This window comes from Alexandromys fortis, unplaced genomic scaffold, assembly GCF_014885135.2.
Source record: "Alexandromys fortis isolate MF-2015 unplaced genomic scaffold, M_Fortis_MF-2015_v1.1 scaffold_47, whole genome shotgun sequence".
Taxonomy (NCBI): Eukaryota; Metazoa; Chordata; class Mammalia; order Rodentia; family Cricetidae; genus Alexandromys; species Alexandromys fortis.
In genome coordinates, this window is record NW_026067957.1 from 6,362,610 (window position 1) to 6,382,847 (window position 20,238).

A 20,238-nucleotide genomic window follows, 5' to 3' on the forward strand; every position below is an offset into this window, starting at 1 on the left:
GCCCCCGTGTCACGTGGCAGGCAGTCAGGATATCTCCTGGGGCTGGGGCAGGATGGAGCAGACACAGAAACAAAGGACTGTAAGATGTGGTGGCTGGCTGGAGGAGAGGACATTCTAGAGAACCACAGGGCCCCAAGTCTTCCCAGGCCCCACCCCATCCCAGCTCCATCTACATGGAGGCCGAGGGGCTTGACAGTCTTTGGCTCTTCCAAGACCCACTTCAAAGGCTTTAGAAATTGGGAAAATGATATTAGGGATTTTCTCAAGGTGGGGGTGGGTTTCTGCTACACATAAATGTTGAGAAAGACTAGTAAGAACGCCCGTATACACACACACACACACACACACACACACACACACACACACACCAGTCTCATTCCTCCTCAGGCCTTGTTGTTAAACAGTTATCTCAAACATGCTCTGAATTTTTTCTTTCTGCATTCAGAAGCAGAACAAGAAGCAGCACCCTTGGGTGGCAGAGTACCAGTGATTGGCAGAGAGACCATGCATTGAGGGCCGACATCCTTCCTACCCTACCAGTGTCCTTAGTTCCTCCAGCATCAGCCAGGCACAGCTTCTTCAGACCCCAGTCCCAGAGCTCCAGTGACTACGAGGCAGAGCTCTGTCTAAAAGTGTGACACACTGACCCCGCCCTCTTACACACCCCACATGTAAAGTATGTGTGTGTGAGGGAGAATAAAGGGGGCAGCTTCCCTTGGTATCTTCTGCTGTCTGCTTCCCAACTTCTGACACCAGAGAGAAGGAACTATCTGCAAGGGTTTCTGGGAAAGTAGCTGAGATTTTTTTTTTTTTTTTTTTTTGTGAGCAATTCAAGCCAGACAGTAGAAGGAAGTCTGTGGAGCCAGAGTTAGGGCCAGAGATGGATGGAGACGGGCAATGTTTACCAAGGATGCATTTGGTTCCAGGAGTTTCCACAGACATTGCCTCATCCATGACAACTCTGAGTCCAGCATTCCTGCTCCAGATAATGAAACTGATACCCAGAGAGGACAGGTGTCCTGCTGGAGGCCTCAAACTCAGCTGCCGACAGAGTGGGGTCCAACTTCTCTGACTTATAAACAAAGTCTGTGTTATCTCTCTTGGAGAGGACCAAAACCTCAGAGTTCCAGCTTCTGCCCCAGACGGCCAACTCCTTGGGTCTCCTCTTAGACCTAGGAATCTGTTTCTAACAAAGCCTGAGGTAGTTCTGATCTTGGCAGTTCATGGGCCATCTTTAGAGAGACTTGATCTCTGTAGCCCCAAGGAAGGAAACAGCAAGGCAATTCTCAACTGCTGGTTTCCCCAGATGTCCTGGACAGAGAAGGCAAGTGCTCCTCCAGCCTCTGCAGAAAAAACAGTTTCCCCAGTGCATTCAATCTACTCAATAGGGCTCTGTAAACAGGCCCAAGACAAAGGGCCAAGGAGATTTGGGTTGCTCAATGGGCAGCCATTATCCTCAAACAAATATTTCCATAGAAATGAGCCTGGTAAACATGGCTGTCTCACAGCTGCTCATGCTCTACAATTTGCAGAGAAGATGGGCACACAAACAACTTCATGTACAATGGGCTGGCTACCTAGAGAAGACCCAGCCCAAACGTTTCACACAGAAATCAAGGATGTCCAAGATGGGCTCAAAATGCAAAAGGGCAGCCCATCCCACAACCCCCACATTCCTATTCTCTATGCTCCTTCCCCTAGGGTCCTCAGTGCTATTGATCTAATGCAGCTCCTGAAACTCAAGGGGGATTGTGTGCTGACATGTGTGGCAGGAGAGCAGATAGACTGGGAGGACAAAGAAGAACACACGTGTGCGTGCGCACACACCCACACACACTGGGATCTAGTCCGCATTTCCTGCAGGCTGAGAATCAAACTTCAACGCAACAGATCCAACCAGATACATCTACAGGGCTAACTGCGCTGTCCTGTGTTACAGAGATACCTCAGACTAGGATGCTCAAAGCAGCAATGGACCTCATGAGCCTCCTTACAGTTTCATCCACAAAGGAATAAAAGATGAGTAAGTTACCCAGTCCAGGGATTCTCAACTTCATTTTTAAGCTCCCCTTTGTTATGCCCAGATCCTCAAAGTCCCCCTGCCAAAACCAACAAGAAGACCGAGTCCCGTATGTAAAATCAAAGAGCCTTTATTCTACACAAGTTTGAAACTTGGACTCCCTGTGTGTGTCCAGCGTATTGGAGTGATCGGAGAGCCCCGAGCTCAGTTAGGCTTGGGTTTTTATAGTAGCAACGGTGGGGGTTAGGGATTTCCAAGGTTCAGGACCCCTGATTGGCTGACATTTGTCTAGGGGTGTCCTGGTGAAGAGTGGTGGTAGGCTCCAGTCATCAGGACCCCAGGAGGGGGCTGAACACCAGTAATCCACTTGGGAACCACCCCTCAGGACCAAGATTCTTCATATAGCCGACACCCTTTACGGGACTTGGTTTCTAAAACCTTCCAGGTGATAAATGCCTCTAAACCCAATTTGACTAAAGAATGCTGGCTGTGTCTAAATGCACAATCCCCTTTCTATGTTAGTATTGTAATAGTTGGTGATTACACCTCAGTCTCCCCAAAATCCTGCCTTTGGAGAAAACAAGGAAAAATTTCACTACAGCAGGGGACAGGTACGGGGACCTGTATGGTGCCCCCTGGAAAGCAAGCCCCACCAGGTCTATGTAACCAGACCACCACAATACAAAATAATGCCCTCTATTCGGTATCTGCTGGATGGTGGGCTTGCACTTCAGGGGCTCATTCCCTGCATCCATGGGACAGTCCTAAATACAGGACAAAGTTTTTGTGTGATGGTCCAATTGTTCCCCAACATAAATTGCTATACAGAGGCCCAAATGGAACCGACCTTATCCCCTGTTCCTGCCTGGGCAAAACGAGCTACAGGGGCAACAGCTGTCTTGTTCTCTTCCCTGATGGGACTCGGCATAGCTGGAGCAACAGGGTTGGGTACCTCAGCCTTAATCCACCAGGATAAAAACTACCAGGCCTTACAGTTGGCCATTAATTTGGATCTCAAAAACATAGAATAGTCTATACTCAAGCTGGAGATCTCTTTAGATTCCCTGGCTGAGGTTGCCTTACAGAATCAGAGGTTTGGCCCTCCTCTGCATGCAACAAGGAGGCCTGTGTGCAGCCCTCGGGGAAGGATATTGTTTCTATGTCAATAGCTCTGGGGTAATTAGAGGTTCAATGGCTTTGTTAAGAAAATGGATTAATAATAGAGAACAGAACGCACGCCACGCACACGCGCGCAAAAGCTGGATGCTGTGAAAACTCGTTCAGCCAGTCTCTTGGTTAACCACTTTCAGCTCTAGCAGGCCCCTAATGATCCTGCTCCTACTTCTTTCTCTCGGCCCCTGCCTCATCAAGAGACTGATGGCTTTTGTTCAAGAACAGGTCAATAGTGTTTGGCTAAGGCTACTGAGGTCCCAATACCACCCCCTTGAGCCCCTGGCCAGACAAAATTCTCCTGGACTATCTAAAGACAGTCCCCTAACGGCCATTTATCACCACTCTGTGTACCTGGGCAAACACCCTTCCGACTTAGAGTAGATCCTTTGGAAGGCCTTAGCTTAGCACATCATTCTTTTCTATCAACCCCTAAGCTAAGCACGTTAGCAGATTACATCTCAAGTGTCCTGTTTTGCTGTAACCAGCCTACCTGATGTCTCCATTAGTGACTTTGGTAAATACATTGATTTATGACTGTCCTGTTCTGTGGCTGCAAGAGCTCATGTAAAGTCTCCACAGTGGAACAAGTTGTTCGGGGTGACCTGAATCTGTGTCCGTGGGCCATGCTCACTCATGTCTGAATCAGAATAAGCCCTTTCTTGTTCCCTTCGGTTCGCATGGACACCTCCAGTGACCTGAACCCTCCAAGGCTCACCAATTCATCATCTTGATTTCTTCCAGGAAGTAGAATCCTGTTAAGTCACCAATAGAGTGCAACTGTCACGCCCAAAGCCCTGTCAATCAGATCAGGGCCCTTTAGCAAGCTTCCCACTTGGCAATAAGAGGGTAGGGTCAGGAAAGCCTGCAGGAAGACAGGCCACAGGAATAAAGGCCTGAAGTGTGAAGGCCAGGGACTAAGGTCCTCAGGGCAGGGGTGTTAGAGTAGTCTGCAGCTCGGAGGCTAAGGCCCCTACCTCCCCTCTTCTGGGAAGACTCCCTTCTCATTTTAAATATGAGAAATAAAAAGGGAGGTAGATGAGCTTAGCGGAGGCCCATTGAGGCAAAGGTAAAAGGAGGTCAAAAACCTGGATTCTGAGCCTGGAGGTGGTGGCACACGCCTTTAATCCCAGTACTCAGGAGGCAGAGGCAGACAGATCTCTGTGAGTTCCAGGATGGCTAGGGCTACATACACAGAGCCTGTCTCAAAAAGCAAAACAAAACAAAAAGCTTGGCATCCGAAGTGTGCCTCTATCGGGTAGAGACCTGATGTTATGATTCAGCCACAACATGGCTGACACTTCCGGGTTCCTGGACCACGCATGTGTGGACAAGGCCTCAGGCGTGACCCATGTGTGGCATGGTTGCATAACCTATGTATAACGCGGCTACATGAGCCCTTGCGCGCATGCGTGTGCTCTGTCCTCTGTATGACGTAACCCGTTATTCCCCTGTGCACATGCACTAGGCAGCCTTTAAAGGCTGGACGCGCCCTCTCCAGCCCTCGCTTTCTCTCGGCACACCGACCTCACTAGGCCTGTACATCTCCCCTCCCCCACCCAATAAACTCCTAAGCAGGTTTGTTGCGTGTTCCGCCAGGTAATTTCGCCTGATATTCTAAATTACATACTACTGTGCCCTGTCCAGCCTGTGACCAGGAATTACTCAGCCACCCACCTGTCCCATTTATCTAAAAACATGCTAAGGTGAGGGGAGATTAATTCTCCCTTTAATGAGATCATGTTGGCGGCAGCCCGCCTCAGTGAAGCCTCTAGGCCACCAGTCACCATCATGCCTGCCAAGCCATTTGCCGGCTTTTGAGTCTTAACTCGGAGAAGCCTAACTTTCCCTTTTCCTTCTTTTCTGTCCCTTTCTTTCAGATACCAACCCGTGCATGCTTTCTCTGGTGCTCCGGGTCTTCTCACTCATTCTCTGACACTCTGCCCTGACCCTACTGCTTGTCAGCCTCCATCGCAAAGACACGATGGTTTCTCTCTCTTCTCTCTTCCTCTTCACCTCCCTGTTCCCAGGAGCTGCTAAGAATTGTACTTTGCTTGTTCTTTAAAAAGAAAAAAAAATCTCTCAAACTAATAACTTTGTCCTCAAGCTATCTGAGTCCATTTCTAAATTACTTTAGTAATGAGAGCCTACAAAAAGAGCCCACACAGTGGTGCACACCTTTAATCCCAGCACTCCAGAGGCAGATGGATCTCTGTATGTTAGAGGCCAGCCTGGTCTGTGAAGCTAGTTCCAGGACAGCCAGCACTACACAGAGAAGACCTGTCTTGAAACAAAACAAACAAGACAAACCCCCAATTTACCCAGGGAGGTTTTCAGTTGAAAAAGAGTAGGTGTGGAATGTTTTTCCCCTGGTGGTGGTAGTTTACATTTTTAATATTTCAGGTGAGGGTTCAGCTCAGTAGCAGATGCAGGAGGCCCTGAATTCCATCTCCAACATCAAGGGGGGGGGGAGGTATTTTAAGTATTTTGAGCAGGTGGACCAGTCCCATTATGTTAAAGTGCTGGCTTTATTGCACAATAGTCATGATCCAACTCATCTTCTCACAGTGAAACAGCACCAGTGAGCTTCCCATTGCCCCTTCCCCTAGCATCTTAGCAAACCCATTCTAACGCTCTAGCTGTTTTTTGTTTGTTTGTTTGGTGAGTCTATGTACCGTAGCATAAGACAAATTTTACTTGTATTATTTGGTCTTTGTCCAAGTTCCTGGCTCAGAGCCCCAAAACTCTCTGGAATGACCTGAATGACAGAAACATCTTTTTGTTATTCTTGAGTCTGTGGTGGTTTGGATGTGATTGCCCCCACAGACTCATAGGGAGTGCCTCTATGAGGGCCTGTGGCTTTGTTGGAGTAGGGATGGCCTTGTTGGAGGAAGTGTGTCACTGTGGGGGCAGGCTCTGAGGTGTTTTTGCTTAAGTTTTGCTTGTTTCTTGTTGCCTTCTGATCAAGATGTAGCCAGCACCATGCCTGCTTGGATACCGCCATGTTCCCCACCATGGTGATAATGGACTAAACCTCTGATATAAACTGCTACCTCAGTTAAATGTTTTTCTTTAGAAGAGTTGCCGTGGTCATGGTATCTCTTCACAGCGATTGAAACTCTAAGACAGAGTCCATACCCCCAAAGACCTGAGTTTATGCTCATGAGGTCACAGGTTAAGGCCCCCTAAACAGTGTGTGTGTGTGTCTGTGTGTGTGTATGTGTGTGTGTGTCTGAGTGTGTGTATGTGTGTGTGTGTCTGTGTGTGTGTATGTGTGTGTGTGTCTGTGTGTATGTGTGTGTGTCTGTGTGTGTGTGTGTGTGTGTGTGTGTGTAATTAGCTTGACTGAGAACAGCAGTTACTGGGAAATGGGAACTACTGTTCCACCTTCCCCATACTCCAGGGAGGAGCCCTCAAAACTAGACTGGATAAAGACTCTAGAGTCTAGAGACAGAACTCTAGAGTCTAGAATGTTGGATCACAGGGCGTTTCCAGGCTGGGGACACACAGAGGGCTGGGAGTTTGGCCTGTAAGGACCAGGAATAACTCGGCATCCTCCCTCTTCCCGTGCCCCACCCAGCATGTCTCTGACATTTCCGGAATGACATCCTTTAGCAGCCAGTAAGTTTTAAGTCAGGCATTCTCCCCAGCCCATGAGCTGGTGTAGCAAATTAAATCTTTGGGAACCTCCAGCTGGTGATCTGGTTGGTCCCGGGAGTCATTCAGTACACCAGTGTATGGTGGGGCAGCCTTGTGAGACTGGGCTCGTGCAGAGTCTGACAAGTCCAGTTTGCTGTTGGTGAGTCACAACACGCAGCTTTGCACTCCTAGTGTTGCCTGTTTGGATGACCGGTGTGAAAAGTTGCCCAGCTGAGTCGCAGACTCCTGGTAGCTTTGCCATAGCTACCACCACTTGTGTTGCTTTTCAGGAACTTGGTAATACAAGCCAGTTGAAACCCTTGACCCCTCACTTGGAATTGTGCAAATGCCCAAGAGTGACCTTTTGAGCATTTAAACTCCATCCGTAAAGCACACTAACAAGGCCGTTTTCCTAATGTTTGGTCTATGAAGACTTTAAATTTGGTTACAAGTGCACAGATCACAGATTTTTTTCCGTTCTCTCCTTCAGTTCTTCTCAACTCAGACCATCCTGCTTACAACAGAAACCCTCATTAGCTAAGTCCGTGAGGAGTGCATTTGAAACTTGGGGCTCCTCTGTCTGAAAATTTCTTTGCAGTGATTGGCAGACTGCATGTAAAAGAAAGGGGTGTGTCTGGGTCACAGATAATAATGTATAAATACCTTCTTCCACTCTGGGGGCTACCTTTCTACTCTGCTGAAAAAAGCCTTTGATTCACACATATTTTGAATTTTGGTATAACCCAGCTTATCTTTTTCTTTAAGTACCTGTTCTGGGCATTGTATCTAAGAAACCATTGCCGAATTCAATATGTTAGTTCTTTCCTCTATTGTCTTGGAAGTACTTCATGTTTTCAGAGCCTGCATTTGTCTTTGGCCCACTCTGAATTAGGTTTTATGTATACATAAGGGTCCAACTTCATTTTCTCATGCGCCTGTGCACATCCTACCATCATTGCTGAAAACATAACCTTCCTCAGTAAAAGACCTGATGAGATGACTCAGCGGATAAGGTCCCTTGCCCGTGAGACTGAGAAGCCTAAATTCAATCCCCGGAACTCACGTGGTAGAAGGAGAGAAATGACTTCTAAAAGCTATCCTCTGACCTCCACGTGGGTATGTGCTGCACTTTGTATATATATATATATATACACACACACACACATTAAATGTTAAATAAAAATAGGAATGGGGAGATGGCTCAGCAGTTAAGAGCTCTTGGTGGCCGGGCGATGGTGGCGCACGCCTTTAATCCCAGCACTTGGGAGGCAGAGGCAGGTGGATCTCTGTGAGTTCGAGACCAGCCTGGTCTACAAGAGCTAGTTCCAGGACAGGCTCTAAAGCTACACAGAGAAACCCTGTCTTGAAAAACCAAAAAAAAAAAAAAAAAAAAGCTCTTGGTGCTCTTGCCGAGAGCTTGAGTTTTTTTTGTTCCCAGCACTCACATGGCGGCACAAAACTGCCTGTAACTGAAGTTCCAGGAAATCCAACACCCTCTTCTGGCCTTGGCAAGTACCTGCATATAGGTAGTGCGCATACTTAAAAAAAGCAAAAACAATTTTTGATCATATACATGAGGGTTTACTTCTGAATTCTCTCCAGAATTTCACTGTTCTGTGTGTGCGTGTAAATTGTCTCCAGAAATTCATATATATATTTCTGTCAAAGCCATTCTGTCTCCGTTGCCACAGCTGTGCAGTAGGTTTTGGAACTCGGACACTATTTTTGTCCTTCTGTCATTTTTCCAGCTACTTTGGACCCTTTGAGCTTCCCTATGAACTTTAGAATGATTCTTTGATTTTTGCAAGATAAATCAGTTGGAGCTGGAGAGAGACTGTGGTACCTTTGCCAACCTCCTTGAGCAGTAGCCATCTTAACGTTATGAAATTTGTCAACTGGCAAAGCAGAAGGACTTCCCGTTTATATATCTTCTTTATTTTAGCAATACTTTATAGTTCTCTGTACAAATTTTTTTACTTCTTAAGCTTATAAGTGTAATTGTTGTTTTTTTCACTATTATTATTATTATTGTATTTTTGTTTGTTTTTCATGACAGGGTTTCTCAGTGTATATCTGGTTGTCCTAGAACTCACTCTGTAGACCAGGTTAGTCTCAAACTCAGAGATCTATCTGCCTCTGCCTTCTGAATGCTAGGATTAAAGGCGTGCGCCACCATCGCCTGACTGTTTTTCACTGTTATTAATGGAATTGTTTTCTTTAGTTTCTTGCTGGATTGCTCCTTGTTATGGATCAAATGCTGTTACGTTTACATCAAAACAGCATAAAATGCTGCTGATTTAGTGTGCAGTTTGCTAGCAAAACTAGAGGAGGCTGGAACCATTCTGGGAAGGATCCAGAAGAGGAAGGCAAAGTCATAACCTTTCCAACCTCTTGAACACTGGCTGTTTTTTCTTGGTTGTGCTTAGCTGCTGTAGAGCTCAGACTTATTTGCGAAGGTTGTATAAAGAAGTTATTTTGGCCAGTTCCTAGTTGTTTATTTAATGTCTCTGCAGGGAAGCAGGGACCTAGAACCATCCTGCTAACGTCACTCTCCACTGCAAATAGCATCACTTCAAGGAAATGGTTACGGAACCAAACTGGTGAGAGCAGAGCCAAGGCTGGGAAGTAACCAGACAGACTTAGGCTAGGGGCAGCGGTTCAGGGTCTGCAATGGACTAAAGCCAAGGTGGTGGCCAATGGGGCCCGCCTTTACCTCCTCCAGGATGCTGGAGAACATTAGAGAGCCAGGGTTAGCCGCACCTGCAATGGATGCGCTTCCCATTCTATCAGAGCTGCCCCTGGCCCTTGTTGACGTCTGGATCTCGGGGGATTAGAATTATGAGTCCTGCTCAGAAGCCTAATCAGTCTCCTCAATCTGACAGGTAAGGGGCCCAAGCTCCCCTTCCTTCTGACTGGACACCAGTCACAGCATACAGGAAATACATAGTAAACCAGCCTTGGCGAGAATGGCTGCATACAGGCAACTCCCTCCTGTGGACTCTGTCCTTCAAACTCAAGCCCCTAAATGCCAGCCTCCTATGGGCTGAAAACAGAGAAACCTGTATACAAAAAACTACAGAATGATACTTCTACATCTCTGAGCTCTCCCAGAGAGTTGGTCAAGGACGCCTCCAGCGGGCATCTGAAACCCAGCCCCATGGCCGTGTTTGTGGAAGGCTGGACCACTTGGCCTTGAGAGCAGAAGACGGTAGAACTGAAACTCAATTCTATGCCACCGTCTCCCAGAGTCTAAGACTAGCAATTTTCCTTAACCCACAGTTTTAAAATAGAAAATTCAACACTCACACACACGTAAACACAGAGTGGAGAGAGGACGGTAAGCCTGATGGAACATCCCTACAATCCTTGTTCTCAGAAGCTGAAGAAAATAAATCTCAAGTTTGAGGCCAGTCCAGCTGCACACCAAGATACGTCTTAAAACCAAAACCCACTGTGCACACATTTAATCCCAGCACTCGGGAGGCGGCAGAGACAGAGTACAAAGCCAGCCTGGTGTACTGAGCAAGTTCAAGGACAGCCAGGACTACACCAAGAAACTCTGTCTCGAAAAATCACAATCAACCATCCAAGCAAACAAACATAAAACTCAACAGCCAAAATAAATAAATAAATAAAACAAATAAATAACACCAAAAAAAAACCCACAAAAAATAAAATCTTTGAATTAGATACTGACCTTTAAAAACTAATTTCAGGACCTGAAGAGATGGCCCAGAGGTTAAGAGCCCTGGTTGCTCTTCCAGGGGTCCTGGGTTCAACTCTGATACCCACATGACAGTTCACAACTGGCTCTAACTCTGTTTCAGGGGCTCTGATGTCCCTTTCTGGCCTCCTCGGACTCCAGGCATGCATGTGTAGGCTCAGTCATACATGCAGACAGAACACCCATGCAGGTAAGATTTAAAAAGAATATCAAAACGAAACCAATTTCATAAGGCAGACAGTGAAAACTGTGACTATGATTCCATTTCTGTTAGCACCCAGGACAGGCAGATTCAAACACAAAGAGTGCTAAGTAGAAAGGCAGTGGTTCCCAGCGGCTGGAGGGAAGGGGCTGGAAGAATTACTGTTTGATGGTGAGCTGTGTTGAGGCTGACGGGTGATATCAGTGAATGCAGTTAATTCCACTGAATTGACAACTTACTAGCCCTTTATGATAAACCTGGTACATTCGTTTCGTCATGACTTAAAAAAACCATATTTCAAGCCAGATGTGGCAACATATTCTTGAATTCCAACCGCAGGAGGATTATTGCAGTTCAGGTCTAGCCAGGGTTCATGACAAGACCCGGTTTCAACTCCCACACCTGGCCCGATAAATTTTCATATGAAAACCTGTACTTATAGTTGTTCTTCATATAAGAAAGTGGGAAGGTAGATGATCTGTGGACATCAGGTTATAATTTTTGTAGCAACAATTGGCCTTTCTGTTCGGTGGGGCCACACCCCATTCCAATATTGTTATTATATGCTAGCCTCAGTCACTGGTCTAACAGGGCTGGCCCCATCAGAAAGAGCAGTCCTGAGCCTCTCAGTCACCACCAGGCCCCCCTCTCTGGTCTTCTATGGCATTGCTGGAGGCCAGAAAGCAGCCAGGTTTGGGAGCTCATGGCAGGGCCACCGCAATGACCATCATGATAATCAAGGGTCCTGCATCTCAGACTTTAACCTGCCTCTGAGCTCAGGAGATCCAATACAGATAAGAGCTGAGCGTAAGAGATAAGTCAGAATCTCCTGACCTACAGCGTTAACATACCTAGGCAGTCAGACCTCACCTTAGAACTCTGGCTCCTGAGTCACCCTTAGCCTCTTTTAGCTTCTCTGGTGAGAGCACAGGCCTGGCCAGTTAAGCAAGCCCAGCCTCCTTGGGGCTGGAGTCACTTCCGAGAGTCTATCTTTGTTTTTCTTTTTTATATCTATTTATTTATTTATTTATTTATTTATTTATTTATTTATTTATTTTTTGAGACAGGGTTTCTCTGTAGCTTTGGAGCCTGTCCTGGCACTAGCTCTTGTAGACCAGGCTGGCCTCAACTCACAGAGATCCGCCTGCCTCTGCCTCCTGAGTGCTGGGATTAAAGGCGTGTGCCACCACCGCCCGGCTAGTTTTTGTTTTTTTTGAAACAGGGTTTCTCTGTCCTAGTCGTCCTAGAACTCACTCTTGTAGACCAGGCTGGCCTCGAACTCATGGAGATCCACCTGCCTCTGTCTTCTGAGTGCTGGGATTAAAGGCATGCGCCACCACTGCCTGACCCAAAAGCCCATCTTTATCTGCCACAAAATGTCTTCACCATTGTTCACCCACATGTCCACCTGGCTATGGAGCAAGGCCTACTCAGAACATGGGTAGACATGGAAGTCTGTAAATTTTTCAAAGCCTTGGCAATGAGCAGGATGTAAAGACCAAACCTGTCACTCGATGGTCAGCTCCCCAGCACCACAGGGATGGGGGCAAGATGTAAAATATCACACTAGTATTTGTGTTAGATTGACAGCACGTTTAAATAGCACTGGGGATGTGGTGAGCTAAATATAATCTAGCCCTAACACTAACGGTCTCTTTCGTGTTTACATTTTTAACATGGCGACCAGAAAATTTAGTTCCATATGAGGCTTGCACATGCTCTAACTCTACAGTCCCATGATCCAGGGTTATTTTATATAGCCATTAGCACTTCCGCGGGATTCGAACTGTGAAAAGTCTGGCGTTGTCCCTGCCTCTAAAAGTGAAGTGATTTTACTGTTCCCTTTCCTCCTCTGTGCTGTAGGCCAGACCCCCTCACCATGGGCTGAAGCTGACTTTGAAGATCTCTCCTGTCTCCCAACGTCTAGCTCATCCTGGGCCACCCCATTCTCGGACTCTGCTACAGGGTTTCCTTTTGAATGAAAAAAAAAAAAAAGAAGAAATACAAAAAGAAGGAAATGATGCTTGTAGGTATGGTGGAAGGGAAGTTTATTGCAGATGTGAGGAAAAGAATAGCCAGAGGCGGAGACATCTGGGAGAGTCTGTGACTGCCCTGAGCTGGGCCAGGGGAGGAAGTGGGAGGAGAAAGGGAGAACCCTGAGACCAAGAGACCAGGAGGTTAAAGGGTAAAGAAAGGTAAACGACCCAGAGTGGTCCAAATGGCTGAATTACATAGAGAAAAGCCATGGGGGTGGGGGTGGGGGGGAAACCCAGCCCCTGGGCTTGAAGGGTTCAGGGGATGGGTATACTAGCTATACCCTGTAACAGGTAGGGACTAAGGGATGCTGAGAGAACCTGGCAGTATGTTACATAGCCACTTCAGTTAGCCCTTTGTCCCACCTTCTATGTCTTGTACAGTAACAATGTGTCTATGATACCCCAAACCCCAGTGCAGATGGTTTTCACCTGAAATGATGCTGAGTGTTGCCCAAAAACTACCCAGCTTTTACTACCAGAGAGCAGTTGATCTGAGTCCACCTTGAAAAGACAAGAGCTTCAAGTTCCTGTCTTCCCTGACCCCACCAGTTTCTTTCTTATAGACTCTAGCCCACTTTCCTGACTATGTCCAGATCTGCTAGGTTAAAAGACGTGCGGGAGCAGGGCGGTGGTGGCGCACGCCTTTAATCCCAGCACTCAGGAGGCAGAGGCAGGCGGATCTCTGTGAGTTCGAGACCAGTCTGGTCTACAAGAGATAGTTCCAGGACAGGCTCCAAAACCACAGGGAAACCCTGTCTCGAAATAACAAAACAAAACAAAACAAAACAAAACAAAAAAGACCTGTGGGAGCTTTAATTCCAGCACTTGGGAGGCAGAGGCAGTTGGAGCTCTGTGAGTTTGAGGATAGTTGAGTGGTCTATGTGTTGAATTCCAGGACAGACAAGGCTATATACAGAGAGACACTATCTCAAACAAACAGGCCCCCACAACGCAAGAGGCAGAAATGCCCCACACCAGAAGGCGATCATCAAAAGTTCTTGAGATACAGAACGAAATTAGAACCTCAGATTCCCACTCTTTTTCTGTGTGTGCTCGTACATGGTGGGGATCCAACCTAGAACGTAGTATAAATGCTAACCAGACACGCTGTACCCCAGTCCTAGTTTTCTTTCTTTCTTTCTTTCTTTCTTTCTTTCTTTCTTTCTTTCTTTCTTTCTTTCTTCCTTCCTTCCTTCCTTCCTTCCTTCCTTCCTTCCTTCCTTCCCCCCCTCCCCTTCTTTCCTTTTTCAAGAAGCTCTTGCAGCGTAAGCACTGGCCTTGAACTCAGAGACCTGCCTTTCTCTGCCTTACAAGTGCAAGGATTAAAAAATTAGGCGTGACACCACTGCCTGGCATTTGAATTTTTTAAAAAACAAACAAACAAACAAAAAACACTGGCTTTCCCTTGTGAAGATTCAGTGTTGGCTTACTGATAACAGAGTTAACTCAACTTCCTGCAACCACTCAACCGCTCCAGGAATGTGATTAAGGTTACCCTTTTTACATTACTCTGTCTCCTCACGGGGACAATTATACCTACCTCACAAGTTGCTTTAAGTTTAAATAACAGATGAAAAGTACTTTGCATGTTTTAGGTGTTATTTAGGCGTTAACTTCTTTCCCCGTTCTTTACCCTTTCCTATAGCCAATAAACCTAGACAACACAAAAAAAGGCATAGAGAATTGGAAATAAATCTATGCTATGACCTGTTTATTATTTCTGAATCTACGCATTCGGCACACACTTTAAACTCTGGTAGAGGAAATCTGTGAAGGCCGACAACAGTTTCATAGCCTTTACCTAGAATCTAGCAAAATGAGGTGCTCATGGAAATTTCAGGCTTGCCTAATGTGTGAAAAATGAATTTTATATGAACAGAGGTTGGTTGCTGTGTGAAGTACACAAGAAACACTAGGAATACAGAGGTCAGAATTCCCTGTGAAATTTCACCCTGTGAAAGAAACGTGTCAAGATAAAAACAATCATTGTGTCAACCTTAACAACAGCAACAACAACAAAAAGCAAATCGTGCCAGTGTGGTGGGACACGCTTTTAATCCCAGCACTTGGGAGGCAGAGGTAGGAGGATCTCTATGAGTTCAAAGCCAACCTAGTCTACACAGCCAGGTCCAGACCAACCAGTGTTCCACAGCTGAGAGCCTGTCTCAAAAAAAAAAAAAAAAAAAAAAAAAAAAAAAAAAAAAAAAAAAAAAAAAAAAAAAAAGAAAAGAAAAGAAAAGAAAAAAAAGGGGTTCTGAATGGAAATGTTTTTGTCTTGTGGAAATGATCACAAGAGCACAACAGCTTCTGTTAGACCCTGACCTTTGCACTTTTGCAGTGCCGGGGATCAAACCCAGATTTAGCACACGCTAGGCACGCACTCTTCTACTGAGCTACATCCTGGCACCAGTGTGACATCACACAAAAGCACTTCTAGAAGGATATCTCCCCAGAGTCTGTCTGTTCCACCTCAGACCACACCACTGCTATTAATCATTGTATCCAGAGACTATTATTTCAAAATATCTGATACAATCCTCTTTTTTTTTCTTTTTTCTTTTTTTTGGTTTTTCGAGACAGGGTTTCTTTGTGGTTTTGGAGCCTGCCCTGGAACTAGCTCTTGTAGACCAGGCTGGTCTCGAACTCACAGAGATCCGCCTGCCTCTGCCTCTTGAGTGCTGGGATTAAAGGCGTGCCACCACCACCTGGCTGATACAATCCTCTTTGAGTCTTTTAAAACTCCGCCTTGGGGCAACAAACTGGTGTATAAAGGCACCTGGCAACAAGCTGGTGTATAAAGGCACCTGCCAACAAGCTGGAGGATCTGGGTTCGATCCTCAGGACCTACATGGTAGAAAGAGAATTATTGCAAATTGACCTCTATTTATGCATTGTGGCACATGCACAAGCCTTTACATACAAAACAAAATGTAATTTAAAACCTCTCCCTTGCCTAAACCTCTTTGCATATGTGGATAGCTTGCTATGGCATATATATTACCATTTCAATATTCTGCAATTCACAAATATCAGTATTCTTTGTAGACTCTCTTCCTCTGGTCCCACTCCCCCACCCTGGGTTGAAAAGGATGTTGGGTGTCGGATGATTTACATGGGCAAGGCCAAAGTGAAGTTTGCAAGCCATGAGGAATTAAGTCTGCAGGATGAAAGCCAGCTCCGTGGAGTCTTCGCTAAGATGTAAAGCATGGGCACTCTGTAAGCATTTCTTCCCATGCAGCCGAACTTTGCCTGGGAAAAGGCTATAGAACAGAGAAACAAGCAAACCCATCTCTTCCCATTTTTCATAATGCTGCCTGAACTGCTGAATTTAGCACAGAGGATAAACCTAAATATTCAAAAGAAACACCTATTTCCCTGAGTCAAACCTACTCCACCGGCATAGATTTTAAATGTTTAAAAATATGTTTATCTATCTATCTATCTATCTATCTATCTATCTATCTATCTATCATCTGTCTGTCTATCTGTCATCTGTCTATCATCTGTCTGTCTATCATCTGTCTATTTATCTCTCTATCTATCTATCATCTCTCTGGGAGTGTAGGAGAAGCAGGTGCATGCCACAGCAAGCATGCAGAGGTCAGAGGACAGATGCAGGAGTCAGTTCTCTCCACTCCACTGTGTGGGTCTGGAAGATTCAACTCAGTTTGTCTGGTTTGTTGGTAGGTTTGGCAGTGGATGCCCTACCCACTGAACCATTTCACCAGCCCCAGGGTATTTTTTAAGTGTAAAATTCTGAGCATTTCTTGACCTTGTCAAGAGTGAGAGTTAGAAATGAATAAACTATTCCTCTTAAATTTTAACGATGTGTCTAGTATTACATCCTAGTCAGGGGGCTACTTTGGGCCTTAGGATTAATAACAACAAAAGTGTTAGAAACCCAATTTTGATGGCCCCAGATAAACAGAGAGGAATTCTTTTAGCGCCTCCTAAGTGGTGAGGCTGGACTACACCACCTTGTATGAACCCTATTCTGTTCATAGAATGAGGACTTTTGGAAGATAAATTCTTCACACCCCCGTCATAGCTTCCAACAATGGACAAATCTACCTCCTGGCTAGAAACATTAAAACCCACAGTCAAGTTGATTATTTTGAGGACTGACAAATATTATATATGCTTGTTTGTTTGGTTGGTTGGTTGATTTTTTTAGATGGTTTCTCTGTGTAGCCCTGGCAGTCCTGGAACTTGCTTTGTAGACCAGGTTGGCCTTGAACTCACAGAGATCTGTTTGCCTCTACCCCCTGAGTGCTGGGATTAAAGGCGAGCACCACCACCACACAAGCTTTTATTTATAGATTTTTTAGACGGTGGTCCTGAACTCACTGTGTAGTCTCAGATGACCTTGAATGCCTGACCCTACCTGTCTCTATCTACCAAGTACTACACCCTGTTCAAGCACCACTACGCCCAGTTCAATGTCTATCTTTGTTAAAGTCTATTTTAAAGGTTTATTACTATTATGTCTATGGGTATGTACATGTCAGTACTGGTGCCCTTAGGAAGGCAGACACATCAGATCCTCCTTGGCTGGGGTTAGAAGTAGTTGTGAGCCACCCAACATGGGTGCTAGGAACCTAACTCTGATCCTCTGCAAGAGAAGGAAGTGTCCAGAACTTCTAGGCGATCTCACTAAATCAGAAGTTTTCTAAATGAATTGATAAGACAAAATAGACTGGTGAGAGCCAGGGGTGACTAGTGGCCTAGCAGCTGCTTGGACAGCAAATGCTTGGGAAGAAGTGAGAGCCTATGGATTGGGGCTCCCATTAAAGAAGCACCCCATAAACTTTTACTTTGCTTCAAATAGAGTCACAATCCAATTCACAGCATGCCCAAGTTTCTGGACCAGAACCACACTAAGGTCCAAAGAATTGGGGATTTCTGGCCTAAAGCAGGAAAGAGGGGGAGATTAAGATATTAGGTGCTTAGACCAGAGCCTTCTTGGAAGTTCACAGTGAGATTTCTACTCTGCTCGGCTGGACTTGGCTCTAAACCCCACAGAAGGAATCTAAGACCAAGCATTGTTCTCTATGTCCTGGGTTCAGTGTGAAGGATGTAAGAACAGCCCAGCCCACAGTTGTACACAGAAGGAATCCTGCATTCTAGGTCCACCTAAAAACATCTGCCAAATTCCAAAGACACCTAAATAGCCAAGGGGTCAAGGAGGGCTGTCAGAGAAAGCTAAAGACTGACACAGGTTAATGGAGAAACACCATCACTGGATGGAAGAAAAAGTCCCTTGTTTGTGACACCCCCCATTGACCTTACAATGTCACTGACAGTCACACCCAACCACAAAGACACCCGGAGTCATAGAGGCTATGAACTAGAAAACTGCAGCCTCCCACATGGAGAGTCAAGTCAGGTACCCTCTAACATACTCAGCCCCATCATGGTGAGATGCTTTCTCTTTGGCATAGCCACACACACACACACATACTCCTCTAGAGACTCACCTGATTGCCAAACACAGCCACGGAGCAAGCGGTTGACACTTCATCAGCCCCGAACCAGACCGAAGCAATGCGTGAAGGCATGCCCAGGATGAAGACCTGTGCCACCGAGCAAATGACCTGACCCACCACTGTGACTGGAAAGAGGTGAGGCTCCAGGCTGCCTAGCTTCACCCAGGCCCCCAGGCAGTTGAGGGCTGAGCCAGTGATAGCGATGGCGCGAAGACCAAACTTCTCCAGCATCCAGGCCACGGGCAGGAGCAGAGGGATGTAAACCAGCATGTAGCACATGGACAGCCAGTCGATGGCAAAGGCGCTGACGCCATAGAAGGTCATGAAGATGTTATTGATGGAACCATACTGAATCCACTGGAAGGCGTTGCACAAGGAGTAGCAACTGAACACCAGGACCACGGCCCAACGGCGCTTGCTCACCTTGATCACGCTGCCTTCCGGACATGAGCTACTGTGATGGGTCACGCCGCTGGGTTGAGCCAAGGTACTAGGGGGTGCTGAACTGCTGGGACGGACAGAGACGCTGGGGTCGATGGAGACGCTGGGATGGCCCGAGACACTAGGATGGATGGAGACGCTGGGATGGCCTGAAACGCTGGGATGGATGGAGACACTGGGATGGCCCGAGACACTAGGATGGATGGAGACACTGGGATGGCCCGAGACGCTGGGATGGATGGAGACGCTGGGATGGGTGGAGTTGCTGGTGTCCGTCTGGAATGAGGACTCGGGCGCAGGGTTGTCATTGCTCTCCTCCTGCTTGGGACTTTCATTCACCATGACCACAGTGTGCTCCTGAGCCCCGCACACGAGCTGACTCCTACTGTCTTACAGTCTTTTGCCTGCCCGCTAGAGCTAAGGGGACACTTGTAGCAGCGAACCTCTGTTCGCGGAGAAACCGAGACCTCAGCTGTTTAGAGGCAGCGAATGGGCTTCCAGCGCTCACTTCCAAACTCCTCTCGCTTGTTCCTTCCCTCGCAAACTGTTGTCACCAAGTCGGCCGCAGACTCTTCGCCACACGCTCCAGGCTGCTCCAGCCTGGAGTTCTCAGATGAAGTGTAGACCGTCCTGGAAAAAGTTTGCTCGCTGCTCTACTGCTGCTGCTGCTGGGCGGGCTCGGTTCGCTCCCGGGCAGGCTGGGGCCTCGCCCCCTCGGGCGCACGTGACCGCCCCGCCCCCGGCCTGCCCGGCTCCCCACGCCCCGCGACCCCTCCCACCCAGGCTCCAGTGCCTTCTTGAGTAGGTCTCGCAGGGCACCGCGCTTGTTTCGCCATAGCTTGGGGTGCATTTCTCCACCACGTCCCGGGCGCCATGGAAACCGCCCGGTTAGCCCCCACCCCCTAAACAGCCCCTAAATTCATTTGTTTCCTCCTGCCACTCTGGTGGACGATTCCGCCTGTCCTTCCGAGGTCAAAGTCTTCTCCTGGCCAGAGCGCGTGCACCGAGGCCCGGGGTCCCCAAAGCTCACGGGGGGAGGAAGGGGGATCCGAGACAGACCCTGGACTTTCTTCCTCTTTCCTGGGCTCCACGCCCGGGGCTGAGAGCTCGGGGTGACAGTTGGCGTCTCTGGTCAAAGGAGGGCTGCGGAGAGCTTGATTTTCTCGCGGCCTTTCTCGCGGACGAGGTCTTGTCTTCATGGACAAAAACTTGAGGGCTGTTTAGTCTCTGACGGGTCCCCGAGGCCTGCTACGAGGGAACGGAACCCCGGGAGCCCAGCACAGCCTAGAGTAGAAGCTGTCGGAAGTGCAGTTGGCCTAGCTGGCTCTGGGCAGGGTGTTCAGCGGTTCTGGCAGCCTTGTTGTCCTCGCCTGCCACCTGCCGATCCCCTGAGAATCACCCCTTCGCAGCTTTGAAGCAAGGCCTGCAGGGAAGGCATGCTGGCTTGCAGGATAGTGAAGAAACCAAACGTTCGGATAATGACTTAGGTGTGGAACTACGGGTCATTGCATACCATCTCT

General features: G+C 47.2%; 1 protein-coding gene across 2 annotated transcripts in view; it reads right to left on the reverse strand.

Moving 5' to 3' along the window:
• The window catches only part of Flvcr2 (FLVCR choline and putative heme transporter 2), a 57,994-nt gene extending 37,989 nt beyond the window's left edge, over nucleotides 1-20,005 (reverse strand). The window contains exon 1 of one of the 2 annotated variants that reach the window (XM_050152488.1): nucleotides 18,701-20,005. In XM_050152488.1, the coding sequence (XP_050008445.1) occupies nucleotides 18,701-19,060 (360 nt within the window). In that variant the 5' untranslated portion in view covers nucleotides 19,061-20,005. Of the gene's footprint in view, nucleotides 1-18,268 lie in introns of both variants that reach the window. The other variant, XM_050152486.1, reaches the window with a different exon arrangement.
• Nucleotides 20,006-20,238: the final 233 nt, after the last annotated feature.